The sequence below is a fragment of the Montipora capricornis genome, chromosome 12, assembly GCF_036669925.1.
Source record: "Montipora capricornis isolate CH-2021 chromosome 12, ASM3666992v2, whole genome shotgun sequence".
NCBI lineage: Eukaryota > Metazoa > Cnidaria > Anthozoa > Scleractinia > Acroporidae > Montipora > Montipora capricornis.
Genome location: NC_090894.1, coordinates 23,509,976 through 23,526,275, shown reverse-complemented (window position 1 = coordinate 23,526,275; position 16,300 = coordinate 23,509,976). Strand labels below are relative to the sequence as shown.

Sequence of the window (16,300 nt, the reverse complement as noted above, 5' to 3'; positions counted from 1 at the left end):
TTGCGTTCATTGTTAATTTCAGTTTACAGTGTCCCCAATAAGTGCTCCAGCGCTAGAGCGACTAGACACTTAAATAAAGTTCCTTTCCTTTTTTTTTTTTCTTTCGTTGTTAGCCAAACAGTAGCACAGAAGTACACAGGGTACACCGTAACATAGCCGGAGCCGGAGGGAGATAAAGGGCACAGCGATGGCCACAGAGCCCACTTTTTCCTTGAAAGTATTCTACCAAATTTAAATATCAAGATTTGCTCGCTGCTTGTGGTTTAAACGTACGATAGAAAATATTTGCTAGTTTCTCGCATATCGGCGTTATAAAATGAGTCGCTCAGACAACTCAATAAACGGTTATAAACCCAAGCGAATGCAGTTTTCTCAATAGTAAAATAGGGGAACGAATTATTTATTCTCACGTTTAACCAAAGAAAGGGGAAATGGGGAATCCATAAATATCAACCATACGTATAGACACAGACATAAAAAAGACCCGATGTTCTCTTTGTTATATTCTCAACGAAGTGTGCTTTACTTGTCGGCTACGCTGCGACAGATCCCAGCTTAGATCTGCGGTTTACGTAACGCCATTGTTCCCTAATTACCTTGGTAAAGATGTAGTGTGTATTCTTTATGGAAGCTCATATTGTGATCTTTGACCAATATAACAAATTAGCTGGAAGAGTAGTAAAAATATGGATATAAATGCAAAATGTAATTCGCGTGACAGTCTATTGGCAAAGTAAAGTACACCCCTGCGCGTTCAATGAAAAGACGCGGAAAACCGCACCTCCGGTTGGGGTGCAAGCACATGAGAAAATAATTTGGAGGCTTATAGACGTTTCAACAATTTCTGTTTTTCTTAACCAAATGGCGTTTACTCTGCACAATATCAGAATATTGTATGATATTAAGTTAAAAGGGCCAAGTCTGGACATGTGGCGGAAAGGACGACAACCTTTTGCGGCGCCTTGAACAGCAAATAAGGAAACACTTAGTGTCGAGGATTTCGACTGAAATCGGAAACTGTCGGTTATAATAATTTTCTGAAAATGGAAATCTTACCATTTCGGCGGGAGCTCCTGATTTCGAGGAATTTTTCCTATCCCTTGTGCAAAATATAGTTGACGGCTATAGAGTGTTTTTAGGTGACGTCACGGCGGTCATGTTGATGTACCTAAACATTGGAACGGCGACCATGTCACGGTGTACCCAACTAATCCTTTTGTTTCGGTGGAAAAACGGGGTTCCTGATCACGTGAGTGAAAACACTCTCTCTATTGGCTGAATCAGCCCTTGCTGACGTAATTGTACTGTATCACAGAGTAACAATAGTATCGACAATTAGGCAGATTCAATGTGTGGCTAAAATGCCCGTGAACCAAAACATTGCTTGCGAATGTCTAATGTTTAAGGATACCTTTAAAGTAATCTCTTGTACAAAGATTTTTAAAAAGTAGGCCGCGCTCAAATTTTTGAAGTATCGAGCTTTCGATTTAAGAGGGCCAGGTGGCTCTGGGGACGAGAATGCAATATGGGGATCTGGTAACTTGTCAACATCCCTTAAGCCTTTGCAAACAGTGCATAATGGCGACATGGCGCTTTTTTCAAATGATCTCCAAAAAAACATTGATGTCGTAGGTTATTAGTCACGGAGAAGTAGTTTTGTCGTCTGAATTTCGACGAAAGTGATACGGAATCGACGATGAACAATGTAGAGAGATTAGATGTTCATCCCCGAATCATAGCAGCTCTCAAGAAAGGTACTCTCGAAACCTCTTCGAGACACTGCTTCCACTTTCGTGAATGCAATGCCACACAATCTGTTCTTTTCATGCCCTTTGTATACAGTGAGATTGACAAGTCAAGCTTCTATCCTGCGCATGTCAGCAGCAGACCTTGAAAGAACAACAAAGCTTTCTCTTTTTGACGTCTCCATCCTTCTCAGAGCTGTTTCTCATTCTCTCCCATGCCCAACCGTGAAAACTGCCTTATCTCTTTACAACAGTGCAGGACAAGCTTCCAAGGGACAAAGATTGAGTCTAGGGTGCCACATACTGAATGACTGTCTACGTGGGGGCATACTGAGACAAGGAATTACAGAGATAGCTGGGGAGAGCTCCTCTGGGAAGACACAAATCTGTCTGCAGCTTTGCCTAACTGTTCAGTTGCCAGAGGAGAAAGGGGGTTTGGGGGAGGTACATAAAATGTTTGTACATTGATGCAATTTCCCTGCTAACAGAGGCCTGTTGTCTCTTGTATTTGATGCTGACATCCAGGTGGAAAACACTTCTATAGGGGGCTTATAAAGTATTTGTTGATAACTTCACCATTCATGGATCTTCAGTGCCTGATGCATCCTGACAATTTCAGCATGGTGGTAGTCTCCCTTGCAGCCATTATTGGTGTTGTCACGCAATGCTCCTCCCCACAAAGGAACATTGCGTGACAACGCCAAAAATGGCTGCATGGGAGACTAGTTAGATGAATGCCACTTCTGTGACTGGCAAATCCTGACAACTCAGCCATGATCCTCCACACCCCATCCTCCTTTTTATGAGGGTACATTAATTTGCCTTTGTCACACGGTGGCCATATTGTCCCGGGAGACCAAAAAAGCTTTGTTTTACCACGCTAAGCCTCGCAGTGAAAACCATGGGGGTGAGGCTTGGCGTGGTAAAACAAAGCTTTTTTGGTCTCCCAGAACAATATGGCCGCCGTGTGACAAAGGCGAATAGCCATACGCTAATGAACTTGTGGCCCTCAATCAGACCAGACCACAACACCAAGAACTCCATGCTCTTCTCTTTTCGATCAGTGCATGGGGTATTATGTCAGAGTTTTTTTGAACGAGGCTTGTGAGCCGGGACCTTCGGTTTAAGTCCTTATCTAAGAAGACTTGAAAGTCTAACCATTTGCAGATGTAATTACAAAGGCAGCACTTTCTACTCTGTTATTTAAAGACTTTGAGTGTTGGTCTGGCAGGGGTCAAATTCATGACCTCCCAAATGGCAGCCCTATGCTCAACCAACTGAGCCACTGTTGTGCAGTGAACGATGGAAGACAAGCACCTGACATAATAATTATTATAAACAGTGGTAAAGGAGGAGAAACGTAATCACTTAGCACTTTTACTTTGTTGTTTTCCTTTTATCATAAGAACACATTATCAGTTCACCAAGTTGCCCAGGATACAGCGCAAATCTGTTGGTATCCCTTTTATAGACCAATAAACCAGTAGAGGAAGTAATGATAGCATAACATTGGCCTGACATCGTAGAAGACTGTAAGTTCCAGTGTTTAAGGATGGGGATCCTGTGGTTATCGCTCTACAATTGGTAGGGGTCACAAGAGGGTGGGCTGTAGGGTCGGCATATAAGACTGTATTTAAGTAAGTAGTCTATTGATCTTGGGTTTACCTCCATTACATCTTCAGTATGACATGACTATATTTTTGTGTTTTAAACAGGGGCAGTTTATATCTCAACTGAAGATGTATTTCCTAGCAAGAGACTCCATCAGCTCATGCAGAGTTTTGTGAAAAATCACACAATTACTTCAACAGCTAAAATTAGCCCAAGTGACCACATATTTATTGAACATGCGGCTGATGTGGTGGGTTCTTTAATTAAGAAGTTATTCATATTTCCAACTTTTTAAGTGTTTAAATGGAATTTACAGTGACTTTTCACAAGTGCTCAATTACCAGTCCTTTGAAGTATGTTATCAAGGGTTAATAATTTGTTTGCTGTATCGCAATAATTACATTGTAAGAGCGCTTTCCTTTTGTTAGAAAATGCAACATTTGAAGGAATACTTGCATGATAATTCCTTGCATTCTTCTGGAGGAGTATATGTCATCCTTGAAGGGACATTACTAAACCATGAAACAGCAAAATACTGAAACACCAAGTATGACTCCACAATACATTGAACACTAACCAACGAAGGTTGGATTTTGAGATTAAATATCGTTTTAGGCCTAAAACATTATTGCCCCTAATCAATTGAGATTAAGATTTGGATTGAGATTAGGAGCAATAATGTTTTACGCCTAACCTAAAACAATCTCAAAATCCAACCTTTGTCGCTTAGTATTCAATGTATGGTGGCATCATACATGGTGTTTGGTGTTTCCTTTCAGTGTTTAGTAATGCTCTCCTCTAAGTGTGTTAATTTGAAGGTGCACATGAGAGAGTTAGTCTGTCCAAATGCCCAGGCTGGCTGGTCAGTTCTGTCAAATGGATTTAGCATCCTAAATATAGAACACTAATAAAATTTTATTATTAAATTAATGCTTGGGATGTATCAGTATTTCTTAGAAACTCTACACATTTCACCTTTCTAATTGGTCAATAACAAATGCATAAATAGGTTGTAGAGTGTAGTACATGAATTTTAATGGGAACACAGAGATGGAGCAATTTGTTGAGTATGTAACAAGGACAAGCTGAAGAGTAGCCTTTCAGCAGTCAACATAACTCACAACACGTTTGAGCAAATGGCCCAAGACCGGGTAGAGTGGAGATCATTGTGTCAAACCGGCATCAGAAATTTTGTTTCTAGTAGCATCGATTGTTTGAGATCTGTGGAAAATCATTAGTGGGATTGAAGAGTCACGCAAGTCACAAGCATACCAGTAAATAAAACCAATTCCTATACTCTCAGTAAGTGTGGGTGATTTTATTGGCCAATTCCTTGTTTCTCAGCCATACTATATGATACAGCTGTGTTTTTTTTTTTTGGAGTTCAATTCATGACCTAGATAGATGATAATAATTAGAACTAGAATAATGTACCACTTAACTTATAGTACCCTACAAAAACTTCGTAAATAATAACTTATTACAGAGCCATACACATTCAGCTGAAACACTAGATATCACCAAATAGTTTAGCAATTTTATGGTGTACTTCAAATTTATGCAGGATGACTTGAGGAATATCATCACTCATCGCTTGCCAGTGTTACTTAAAAGAGGAATTATTAAGCTTGTAATTATTGATTCCATTGCTGCACTTTTTCGTGTGGAGTATTCCTTTGGTGAAACTTCCAAGCGAGCAAAGGTTCTCAGATCATTTGGAGCACAGCTTCACAAGTTGAGCCATCAGCATGAGATTCCAGTTGTATGTGTGAACCAGGTTTGTGCATGATATTAAAATTATTTAAGTGCCCTTAGTCTCAAACATTTTATTTTGACAAGTATAAGTCCAATTTCAGGGCCATAAATATTTGTTTTGCACAAACTCCAGTTTATCGCATTCAGATTTTTAGAGATAGCTCATTATGCAATGCACTTTCAATATTCTGACTGATTAGACAACGTTAGCCTTAAGCCAATGAGGCTTTTTTGCCATTACTGATGGTTGAGCTCCTTGATGGTAAGTATTATTATATTATACTGAACCATTCAATAATCAAAATAATATCCTGTATTTCAGGTTTCTGATGTCATTCAACCAGAAACAGACAGGTTTGGTGCAATTTCAAGAAAATGCCTTTTTATGTACAAACTTTTTAAGAAGATAATGTATAATTTTGTTGTCTCTCCAGAGGGTTTTGTGGAAATCGCAAAGACGTGGTCCCAGCCCTGGGCTTGGCTTGGTCCAGCATGGTGACCACACGCATGATGCTATCAAGGACAGAGCAAGTAATACAGCCACACAATGATGCATCCACTACCAAGGTAAGTGCATGGCACTTATTGTACCTTTAATAAATTTTATACTTTGAAGTTGAGTATGGAAACAGTGAATTAAAATCAATTCATAAATCACATTGATACTGACTGATTGTAATGACCAGGTCCCCTTTAATAATTACTGTTGAAAGTAGTTTCAAAATTGTGTTTATGAAAAGAGAAGTAATAGGCCATTTCCGAGTTCACGTCAGCTTCCTCTTCAAAGCGAGTCTAAGTGCGAAGTTTTTGTGATGGTAATTAGTTCCACTTTACATATGAATGAAAAGTAATTTTCACAAGAAAAACTTCGCACTTAGACTCGCTTTGAAGAGGAGGCAGACATGAACTCGGAAATTGCCTATTGGGCTATTACGTTTAATTGAAACACATCGTCAATAGTTATTTAAAGCTTTTTTCTGGTCCAAACAAACTGGGGCCGGTTGCTCGAAGCCTGCAGCTAGTTAGCGCTAATCGTTGGTTAAGAGGTATCGAAAGCTGTAGCTTTCCATAGTATTTAACGCTGTTTAGCGCTAACCATGCCTCGAGCAATCCGGGCCTGGTTGTCACCTGTGTTAAAGGGGACAGACTTTTCGACTGGAGGTAGAGGTTGGTAACCCATTGACCTCCTGAACAATCCTCCATTGACGTGTAAAATCAATTGAGTCTCTCTCCTAGGGGTCAGAGGTTGTTAAAGTAACTATAATGATTGTTGTCTAGTTTAATCAGGGTTCCTGCTGGATTTTGTATATAAAATTCTAGGAGTATTCAAGGAGTTTTCCAAGAACCATAAACTGAGTTTAAGGAGTGTTTGTAAGGAAATTTCTATGCCATACATCGTGTTTCAGTGTTTTCTTTTCTGAAAAAGACTACATTGGTATTTTTCCCACATCCTGCAAGTTAAGTGCATGCACGCGCATTTTAATTTTTGCATTAATCTTTCCCCAATAGTCAATTTGCTCAATTTTTGAGATGTCTTGTCTTTAACTTAGCGTTATATTCATTTTCTCTTGGCATGATGCAATATCTACAACTTTCACCTAAGCAAAAATTCAAGGAGTTTTCAAGCAGTTTCCCACAAAATCCTTTTTTTCAAGGGCTTTTCAAGTGCCCTTGAAGTCCAAAATTAAATTCCAGGGCTTTTCAAGCACTTCAAGGAGTAGGGCTAACCCTGTTTAATAATAATAATAATAATAATAATAATAATAATAATAATAATAATAATAGCTAACACAATGTTAATGAGGGTGGCCCTTGTTAGCATAGTTTAGTGTCCTACACTTCCTTCCACAGCAATGTGGATTTGTATTATAGTGATTTTCTGGCAAATGTGCGTGATTTTCTGGCAAAGAGCGTTCATTGCCAATGGTGTGATAAAAAAAGAGAAAACTCTCACTTGGTTCTTTGGAAGTTGAAAACCTACATAGGCCTTAAATATTTCAGGAATATTGATTGTGTGGTGACCAGTCACCATGAAGTTCAGAACAGGAAAGCAAACCTCAATAACCCTGTGTGATTTTCTTTTTAAGACATCAACACTCCATAAAATTAATACCAATTTTATAGTGTTTTGAGTTTGATATAACTGAAATACCAGCATTGCAAATCTGATGATCAAATGGCCAGTCAAGGACCCTCTCCTTCCAAGGTGCGACACACTTGATCTTACTCAAACAACAGACAAATTTAACTGTCAATGGGAAACTGTCAAATTTCTTTTTTTGTTTGTGTGTTCAGGGCACAAGTTCAGTGATAAAGAGATGTCTCAGGATTGTTTATGCACCCCATCTTCCCAGCTCCACATGCTTTTTTTATGTTAACGAGGCTGGTGTATGTGGCTATCAGAAAAACTCTGAAAAATAATATTTATTGTCTTTATGAAGTGGCAACTTTACTGAAGCTCTGTGTATTTAAATGGGCTGACAACAAGCATCTTTTGAGGAAGTCTTTCAATTTTGTCAGATATATTCTCAAGTCATCCAGAGCATCCTTCCTGTCCAATAGTGTTGGAGTACCCTGACAACCATTTAGAATAAAAAGGGCATGCAACTAGATCCAGTCCATTACTTCAAATTTAAATCAAGTCGCATACTTGTAGCAGATTACAGAGAATACTACATGCCTGAAGTCACTGTAAAAGGAATGTTTTCCAAAGAAGAGGAAAACTAATCTAATAATTATTGTATGGTATAAATTCTTTTAGAGCCTCAACACCCGATTCTCAGTAAAAAAAAAAATTTCTGTTTGAGTCAGACCTGTTCTATTTTAGGTCCTTTGCCTTCCCCTCCACTGATGGTGGTGAGAGACCATTAAAACATTTCCTGCCATCTGTTGAGTAGGAGGGACAGCTTTGTCAAGTTTCTGATTCAGGACCCACCTACCAGGGGTATTATCTGGAACACAGTTAGAAACCAACAATAATATTGCCCTCTGTGTACTAAAAACAAAAAATAAATATGCTTGGAAAGTTTAGAAAATGACAACAGCTATGTCAATGTAAAGGTATCTTCAAAATTTAACATGGCACTATATCAAGTATTTCGCATTTCCATTTTGTTCACTTTAGCACAGTATGGTCAAAGAATCCCGTAATTATTATAGTGGCACAAATTGTTTACAAACACATCAATCATCAAAGGTTATCAATACATAAAATGTGCTGCATTGTGTAAAGTAGTGCAAAGTTAGTTAGTTCCCTTTATTTGCTATTTTTACAAATCCCATAATACAGTTCATTTTTTGGGGAGAGTTCACTGAAGCATGATCCAGTACCAAGAGTAAATAACTTGTATTGTTTTCATGTAAAGAACCCCCGAAGTGTATTGCATCATGGGATGGGGGAAATAGTGAATGAAACCAATAATATTTTTTGACACCATAGCCAATGTCATTTTTTAAACTGCCCAATATAAGCCAATGTATGCATTGCAAAGAAAGAAATGAAATTCATTGTATTCCCTAATGTTGTCAAATATTTTTTTTACTGTTGTAAAAAATTTAGTTCTCTGTAAGGTACATGAACAGATTTGGGTCAGTTACAAAGGAGGCGTTGTACAGAAGGGTCTAGAACTTTAGACACAAGATTTTATTTAAAATTGCAAATTGCATTATCTTTCTTAGTATTAAATTATCAAATGTAACATCAATAATTATTGGATTAACATTCCTTGGCTCTTTGAACAAACTTGAGATGGAATGTCAACAAGATTATGTTTGCGAGTCCGACTACAATAATAATTTCATTACCAGACTTGTTACGTCTTTTCTTGATAAAAACAGAAAGTATTATTAAAAACTCAAATTCTTAACTTTTCACTTTCATTTGACTGTCTTCGTCCATGTTCTGTCCCTACTACATGTATTACTGGACAACTGTGCCAAAATCCAAAACACATTACATTAGCTCCTAATCATTTTCTTTCATCACTTTTCTTTGTCCTGTCCCTCACAAGAATTGCGGTGTGTTGCCCCCCAGCAGAGATGCCTAACACCTTATGAAGCTCTGACTGCAAGTTCTTGCCTTCCAGTTTAGTTGGTAAGAATTCGTCTTCATCCTCTCCTGTACCCAGCTGCAGACAGCTTCCAAAACCCCAAGAGTAAAGATCTCCATTGCACGACACTGCAAAGCTGACAGCTTCGCCACAAGCGATATCTTGGATGGGATTACTTTCAAGAGCAGTTACCTTTACTGGTAGGGATGTCTCCTTTGCATCTTCACCTAAACCAAGCCTTCCATACTCTGCTCTTCCCATTGTATACACTTTCCCTGCTTCATCAAGAACAATAGTATGATGTTGGCCACTTGCAATCCGCACACATTTGTCACACAAAGACGTCAGTGAGTCCACTTTGACTGGAGCATACAGTGTCTCAACATCCCCAGTTCCTAGTTGCCCATAGTTATTTAATCCCCAAGCAAACACTGACCCATCTTGAGCCACAGCAAAGGTGGAATAGCTGCCACAGAAAATGTCTTTAAATTTAAGTCCCTTTCTCCTATCTCTGACTTGTTTAGGGTTTAATATGTACTGCAGACCTCTTCGACCTCCTCGGCTGGTAAAACAACCCATTATTCTCCCTAACTGACCTTGCTCTGCACATCCCCAGGTGAAGATGTTGCCATTCTTGGTCAATGCAGCAGTGTGGTCATTTCCTGATGCTATTTTAACTACTGGGTCGTTTTGTAGAGCGAGAATGACGATGGGTTCATGTTTAGCTCCGTCTGCTTGGAGCCCAACTTGTCCACTCCCATCCTGCAAAATTAAATAAGCCGACAGTAAATAAAATTTCCTTGATTTTGACATTACAAAAAAGTTTAAAGTCTGCTTACGAGCCAAGTGGCCCATCGGGCCGCAGCTTATCCCAATTTCTGTAGCATGAAGCGACTAGGATACTTCTACTCCCCCCTGGATGCGATGCCAGTCCATCGCAGGGTTACCCCAGCATTAAATTCGCAGGTACCCATTTATGCACCTGGATGGGGAGAGGCACCGTGAGAGTAAAGTGTCTTGCCCAAGAACACAACACAATGTTCCCAGTCAGGACTCGAACCCGGACCACTCGATCCGGAATTGAGCACACTAACTATGAGGCCACCGCGCCTCCCATTTTGACATTTGCTTCGCAAATAAAGTTTGAGTACTCAGGGACCTGAATTTGGATGACACCAATTTAAACCCAGGTTAGTAGTGCACCCTAAAGAGGTGTGCTGTTGAAACTATTAAAATAATTGAGAGTCTTACCCTGTAAGTCCCCCAACCATACACAATTCCACTGTCTGATAGAGCCATGGTGTGACTGTCCCCTGCACACACCATAACAACTTTCACATTTTCCATATCTTTCACTAGGCCTGCACTAAATTCATCACCATCACTGCTTGACGTTACTCGACCCAAGCCACCTTCATCATTGCAGCCCCATGTATACACCTATGTTGTAAGAAAACATTAGTTACTAGACCCTTTTTTCTTTTTGTTTAGTTAAAGGAAATTTATTCTAATCTATACTGGCTATGCACTTATTGACTGAGTGGGAGGGCCAGACAGAAAATATTTTGTTCGAGAACAGCGAGTTCTGTGTGCCATGACCGAGGGCCAACTATTTTCCTGTCCGGCCCGACCTAAACTCAGCCAATAAGCTGAAGATCAGTTTGGACAAAAGAAGTATTAACAAAAATTTGCATAGAAAATAATTAACTACTAATATGTGATCTCACACGGGAAAATGTTCACTTTATGTTGCTTGCATTTGCTTTTCTGGCTGTAAATAACTGAGATGTTTAAAAGCGACGAAATCCTCTAAAATCGCATTGCATGGAGCAGTGCGTGTTGCTAGCAGGGCCGTAGGGCTTTTTCCAGCCCTGCCCGCACTAATGCATACGGCCTTCATGTTGGGATTTTCCCGATACTTTTATAATAAAGGCACGCGCGGGGCTGTATTTAAAAGAAAATATCAGAGATCACTAATTCCCTCATACAGTGAAATACCATTCTCTACAAATGACCATTAGAAATAAAAGTGTAATGTGATCAGAGACCAATCTAAAGAGTAGGATGTGGCAGCCACGTGAAGTTTGCATATTATCATACCACTCCTACTATTGTGTATAGGTAATCACATGAGGATTAATTGCACGAGTGTTTTGGAAATTTTCCAAAATTTCCAAAACACAAGTGCAATTAATCCTTAATAGTACGAGGACTCGTGCCATTACTTGTTTATCAATAAAAAGCAAAATTTATACATTGCTATGCAACGGATTAACCAATCATTGACGGGTAATCAAGCCCTCTCTTGATTACCAAAAATGCCCTCGATTAAGAAAAAATGCCCTCTGTCTCAGCCAATCAGCGCTCAGTAATTTTGCCCTTTATTGATAAACAGTGTAATCCTCACAACTTTTAAGTTTTAGTTGTTTCCCTCATGAATGACAAGAGATCCCGCCGTATGGAAACTGAAAAGCTGATATTTTAAATATTAGCACTTCCTCAGTCATAAAATACTACTTCTACACACATTTTGCAATAATAATATTATTACTATACCCTTTAAAAGTATCTTTTTATCTCGTCAACACCTTTCCTGTAATAGATTGAATACTGTATCATCAACGCTAACATTTGTATACAAGCTGTACCTTTCCATCATCAGTTAGTGCCACAGTGTGCATCCCTCCGCATTCCACTTGAACGATATTCATCCCATCAAGGCCTTTAACTAAGGCTGGTTTCTTTCTCTCCAAAATATCTTCACCAAGTCCCAGCTGACCGACATCCCCTTGGCCAAGTGTAAGAACACGACCAGTTTCTTTGTCCTCAGACACAGCTGCCTCACCTGTATTTAAAAGACAATTATTATAATGCTTTTGAATAAACTTTGGTATGAATATAATTTTGCATCGTTTTTGAAGTCACTTTCAAAGATTGAGTCTTGCTTCTGTGATGTTGTGCTTATTCTCTAAAGCCCTTTATCCTTGAACAACGAAACAGGTTAGTTTGAGGTTTACATGTTCGATTTTCTGAGAACTTTTTCGAAACTCAAGCACAAAATGCCTGCATATATACAACAACTGCTGAACCACAAAACTATTAAGCGCTTGAGGCCCTGATTTTTTTGTGTATCCACAGTTCCAGAAATCGAAGAATACAAGATTAGTATCCCACGAAAATTTAACATTTAGAAATTAAGAAATTGCCTTTTTTGCCGTCAAAAATGGGGGGTCGACTTATACATGGGTAAATACGGTAAGTGGAGCGCATGGTTCAGGTATTGGATTTGCATGCAGATTCTCTAGTGACAAATCCCATTTGACCACCAACTGGATTTTGTCTTTGACAATCCAGAGTTCAGCCCACAGTAGTTTCTAAATAACCAACAAGTTGCTTCCTTTTAGCTCAGTTTCTTAACCCTATTGTGTTTATTAGAATTGTTGATTCCAGAACACATCCCACTTGCCTCAAGCTTTAAAACACCTTTGCGTAAAACAAAGGTTATTTAATTAATGAGGTTAAATGTAATTTAACTGAGTTTGTTTGTTTTCTTTTTTTTTTTTCCGTTTCGGTAAAAGTCTTGCCTGTCCACTGCCCCTGGTAAGTGGTGTCTTTGTGGATAGAGCCTTCTGCGAGTATTTTCTTAGGATCGAGAGAGTAGTGGAAATGCGTAGATTTCTCTGGTGGACACAGTAGAATCATTAACTTAGCCTGCAATGGCGTCGAAAGTCATGTAACGCGAATGGCGTTTTAGTGGATCCTTAAACAAAATATACCCTTATGGAGCTCAATAATAGAAAGTCAGTTGGATAAAATAGGCAGGAATCTCAAAAGCGACGAGCACTGGACTTCGACCAACAATCTATCGCCCCGTCGAGACGAAATCAAAGTGAGCTGCATTTACCTGAAGTACATGGTAATTTGACACGATTCAGTTTCTTGTCTTCACGCACGCAATGAAATAGGAAGAGGTTTTCGCCTCAAGAGCAAATATGTTGTTTGTTTCAATAAATATTTTGCTGGAAAAGGATTCTGTGGTATTTTCTGCCTTTGTGAATTATAATATCATGTTGTGTATTGAATTTTCGAGCTTAAGGTTCAAATGTGATATGGGAGAAGTTTTTTAGTATTGATATGTAAGCAGGAAGTGTTATCACAGTCCTGTTGGAAGAGTTATTGAGTTACAACAAATGAGCCCCAAATCAATGAAAACTTGTGACGCAGATGAATAATAAAGTAGCTGCTATTTCCAAAATGATGGAATTACCTGGTGATAAATAACGTCGTACGCGTCTTGGAGAGTAAATTTTGACTTTGCATAAACAAGAGTTGGGCGATTGTGATCTTTGTTTTGACTTCGCTCATTTAATTGTCAACCTTTATAACACTTGACAGAAAAAGAAACTTACAAAAACCCGCTATCTTGCCATCATTTGACACAGATGCTTCACTGTTTGGCGAGTAAACATTGCCGCGGTAACTTAATCACGGCGCCCGCTGAATTCCGGCCATGTCACTTTCGATTTTGCAATTTAATTGAACGTAGCAAAAATCTCCCAAAATGTTTGTCGTCTGATCGTAACTTTTTATATTCAATATTCACGGTTCAAAAGTAATGTTGTTTTCATGTCGTAAATATTTTATTCTCGATCGACCGTCTGGGAAACGTTCCTTCTGCTCTTTCTGAAAACTGTGTTTCAATAGTTATTTGCTTTTTCATCAATATTTGTTTTGCATAAAGCAAGCTAACAGAATCTGTACCTTGCTGAGTTTGCATTTGTTTAGCGTTAATAGTATTTTCGGTCAGATGTTTCTGTTTTTTATGAGGGGTTTATTGTTTTGGGTCTCCCATCCTAACACTAACCCCGCGAAACAGGGATTGACTTCAATGAAGTTTAGTATTACAAAGCTTTCGATGCTCAGAGGGCACACTGTGTGTGAAAAGAAGTTGTGAGGGAACTTGAAAATTATCAACATGTCAGCCCAGAAGCCAATGTTCCTCGCTTCTCTTTTAGTTGTTATTCTTCAGAGACTGGAATGCTGTATTCAATACCACACAATTCAGTGCCTTCTGATTTTTCTGTAGCACGTACCACCGGCAAACCAGTGTATGCTTCACAGAAGCATCTAGTTGCAAATGCGTCAGGTTCCTTGTGCTTTTGGTTGTAGAGCTCATTTATCTGTGTGGCAGGAAATGGAAGCATTTAGTGGTTTTTTCCCCTCCCTTTCCCCTCTAATTTCTACTGTTCATCTGTGTGACGGATGCCTATCTTTTCTGCCGCGTGGGGGCTCACGGCTGGGTTGTCAGGTTTTCAGCCATGGGTGGCAGTCTCCTTCTTGGAGCTGCCTGCCAATAGTTGAAGCTTCAGGATACCTCAGTAGGTCTCGAAAATTGCGACCAATACAGTCGCATTTGTGACTAAAATATTTGGCGAAGTTTCAAATTTGCGACTTGTTGTCACATCAATAGGGTTAGCCATTGCCACTTTGCTGCTACGTTTGCTAAAAAATAAATAAATGACAAAATTACTTTGTTTCTCGCTGTGAATTTTCTCTGAAGATAGCTTAATTGTAGATTAATTTAGCTGTGATATTAGATGCACAGCTCCATTCCTTTGATCATTCCGCCTTTTTCAGTGGTTTCTTTACACACAAGTATGAAGAGCTCATATTTTTTTGCTAAACCGCTGACAACACAATGCAGCGCTGCCATTCTTCCAATGTTGACAATTGCCAACTACCACCAAACGAGTCATTCTTTCAACAGCCAATGAACCTCTGGCTGGCACATGACCTCACCTCAACCAGCAAACATACCAGCCACTTACACTTAAAACAAATTCTCACCAATTTTTTTATATCAATGATGCTTACATGTATAGTATTTCCATTATTAATCAGTGTCTAAATTAGTTCAAGCTAATAAATACCTCTTACTAACCGAGTTCGAGGGCTGAAACTGTAAATTACCGCCCACCTTTTTCTTTTTAGACTTATGGCCCAGAGCAAAGCGCGCTCGCCATAAATCTAAGGGGAAAAACAAGGGTCCGTAATTTACAGTAAGGAATGAGAAAATGAGTTTAGTAAGATATTTATATCTGTGTGGTAATCAGCTGCACGGGAAAGGAAGCTAGTTGAAGTCAAGCGGAAGGTTAAACCGCCATAAAGATCTGGAAAACGATAAAACTTGTTGGCTTTTTAAAATAGTTGCTCGCAAGATTCAAACAGTCTTACATGTTTATGCACCAGAAAAGACATGAAAAACTTGCTTCAGAATGTTCCATCAAAATTTCAAATTAAGCAGGCCATACTGGAGAATACTGCCCACTAATTTAGCCAATCACAGCGAGCGTAATATCTGAGATATATATAATAATTAGCAATAATTATTGAATGAGCCTGAGTAGGATATGAAAAATTCTTCATATTCTACGAAAGCCAAATTCAATAATTGCTTGATTATTCATTCAAAATATTTTCTTCGCTAAAACTTCTAAACCTAAGTACTCGCTGCCATTTTTCTGCTAAACAAAAATAACACAATCTTGTCCCCAGCTTTTTTCGGTCAACGGTTCAATAATTTGCAGCGGGCTGCACTTTTGATGTCATTTTGACGTCATCAGTTCAATAATCTGCAGGGGGCTGCACTTTTGACGTCATTGATTCAATATGACAAGTTTCTTTCCAAATTTGGTGAACAGCAGCTGGTTATGGTGAATTATGCGTGTGGTTTTAACCAATCAGAAACGGGGAAATATTTGAATGAATAATAATAATATTTATCGATAGAATACTTATAACGTACGCAGAATTATTTAACTATGCATGCATGCAGAATAGTAGTAGTGGTGAAAAGATAATAAATAAATCTAACACCATCATTTTCGTGGAAAAAGCTGTTATGAGAAAGACACAATTTCGGTCAGCACAACAAAATCAGTAATCAGAAACGAAAACGAATGATAGGTAGCCTTAATATTAAAAGCGTACATTATGCATTTATACATAGAATTCTACACATACTTAGCTTCTCTTTCTTCTTATCAACGGCATCGTTCTCTGTTTCTTCTACTTTTCTTTTCGTTGGCTGACGTTTTCGGGCAGGCATTCTCAATATTTAACGACTAGTTATCGAAAGAA

General features: G+C 38.8%; 2 protein-coding genes across 2 annotated transcripts in view; one reads left to right on the top strand and one right to left on the bottom strand.

Annotated features, from left to right (window-relative positions):
- Nucleotides 1-1,581: 1,581 nt before the first annotated feature.
- LOC138026454 (DNA repair protein XRCC3-like) lies at nt 1,582-7,678 on the top strand. The gene is made up of 8 exons (XM_068873819.1): nt 1,582-1,754; nt 1,843-2,189; nt 2,553; nt 3,461-3,606; nt 4,921-5,133; nt 5,434-5,465; nt 5,546-5,663; nt 7,407-7,678. The coding sequence occupies exons 1-8, from the start codon at nt 1,697-1,699 to the stop codon at nt 7,530-7,532; spliced, it is 1,041 nt and encodes a 346-aa protein (XP_068729920.1). The 5' UTR covers nt 1,582-1,696; the 3' UTR covers nt 7,533-7,678.
- A 1,045-nt stretch (nt 7,679-8,723) lies between these two features.
- The window catches only part of LOC138026453 (regulator of chromosome condensation-like), a 7,630-nt gene continuing 53 nt past the window's right edge, over nt 8,724-16,300 (bottom strand). The window contains exons 1-4 of the mRNA XM_068873818.1: nt 16,184-16,300; nt 11,809-12,005; nt 10,412-10,600; nt 8,724-9,922 (exon numbers count right to left, since the gene is read on the bottom strand). The exon at nt 16,184-16,300 is cut by the window's right edge and continues 53 nt beyond it. Of these exons, the coding sequence (XP_068729919.1) occupies nt 9,080-9,922; nt 10,412-10,600; nt 11,809-12,005; nt 16,184-16,268 (1,314 nt within the window). The 5' untranslated portion in view covers nt 16,269-16,300 and the 3' untranslated portion in view covers nt 8,724-9,079. The remainder of the gene's footprint in view (nt 9,923-10,411; nt 10,601-11,808; nt 12,006-16,183) is intronic.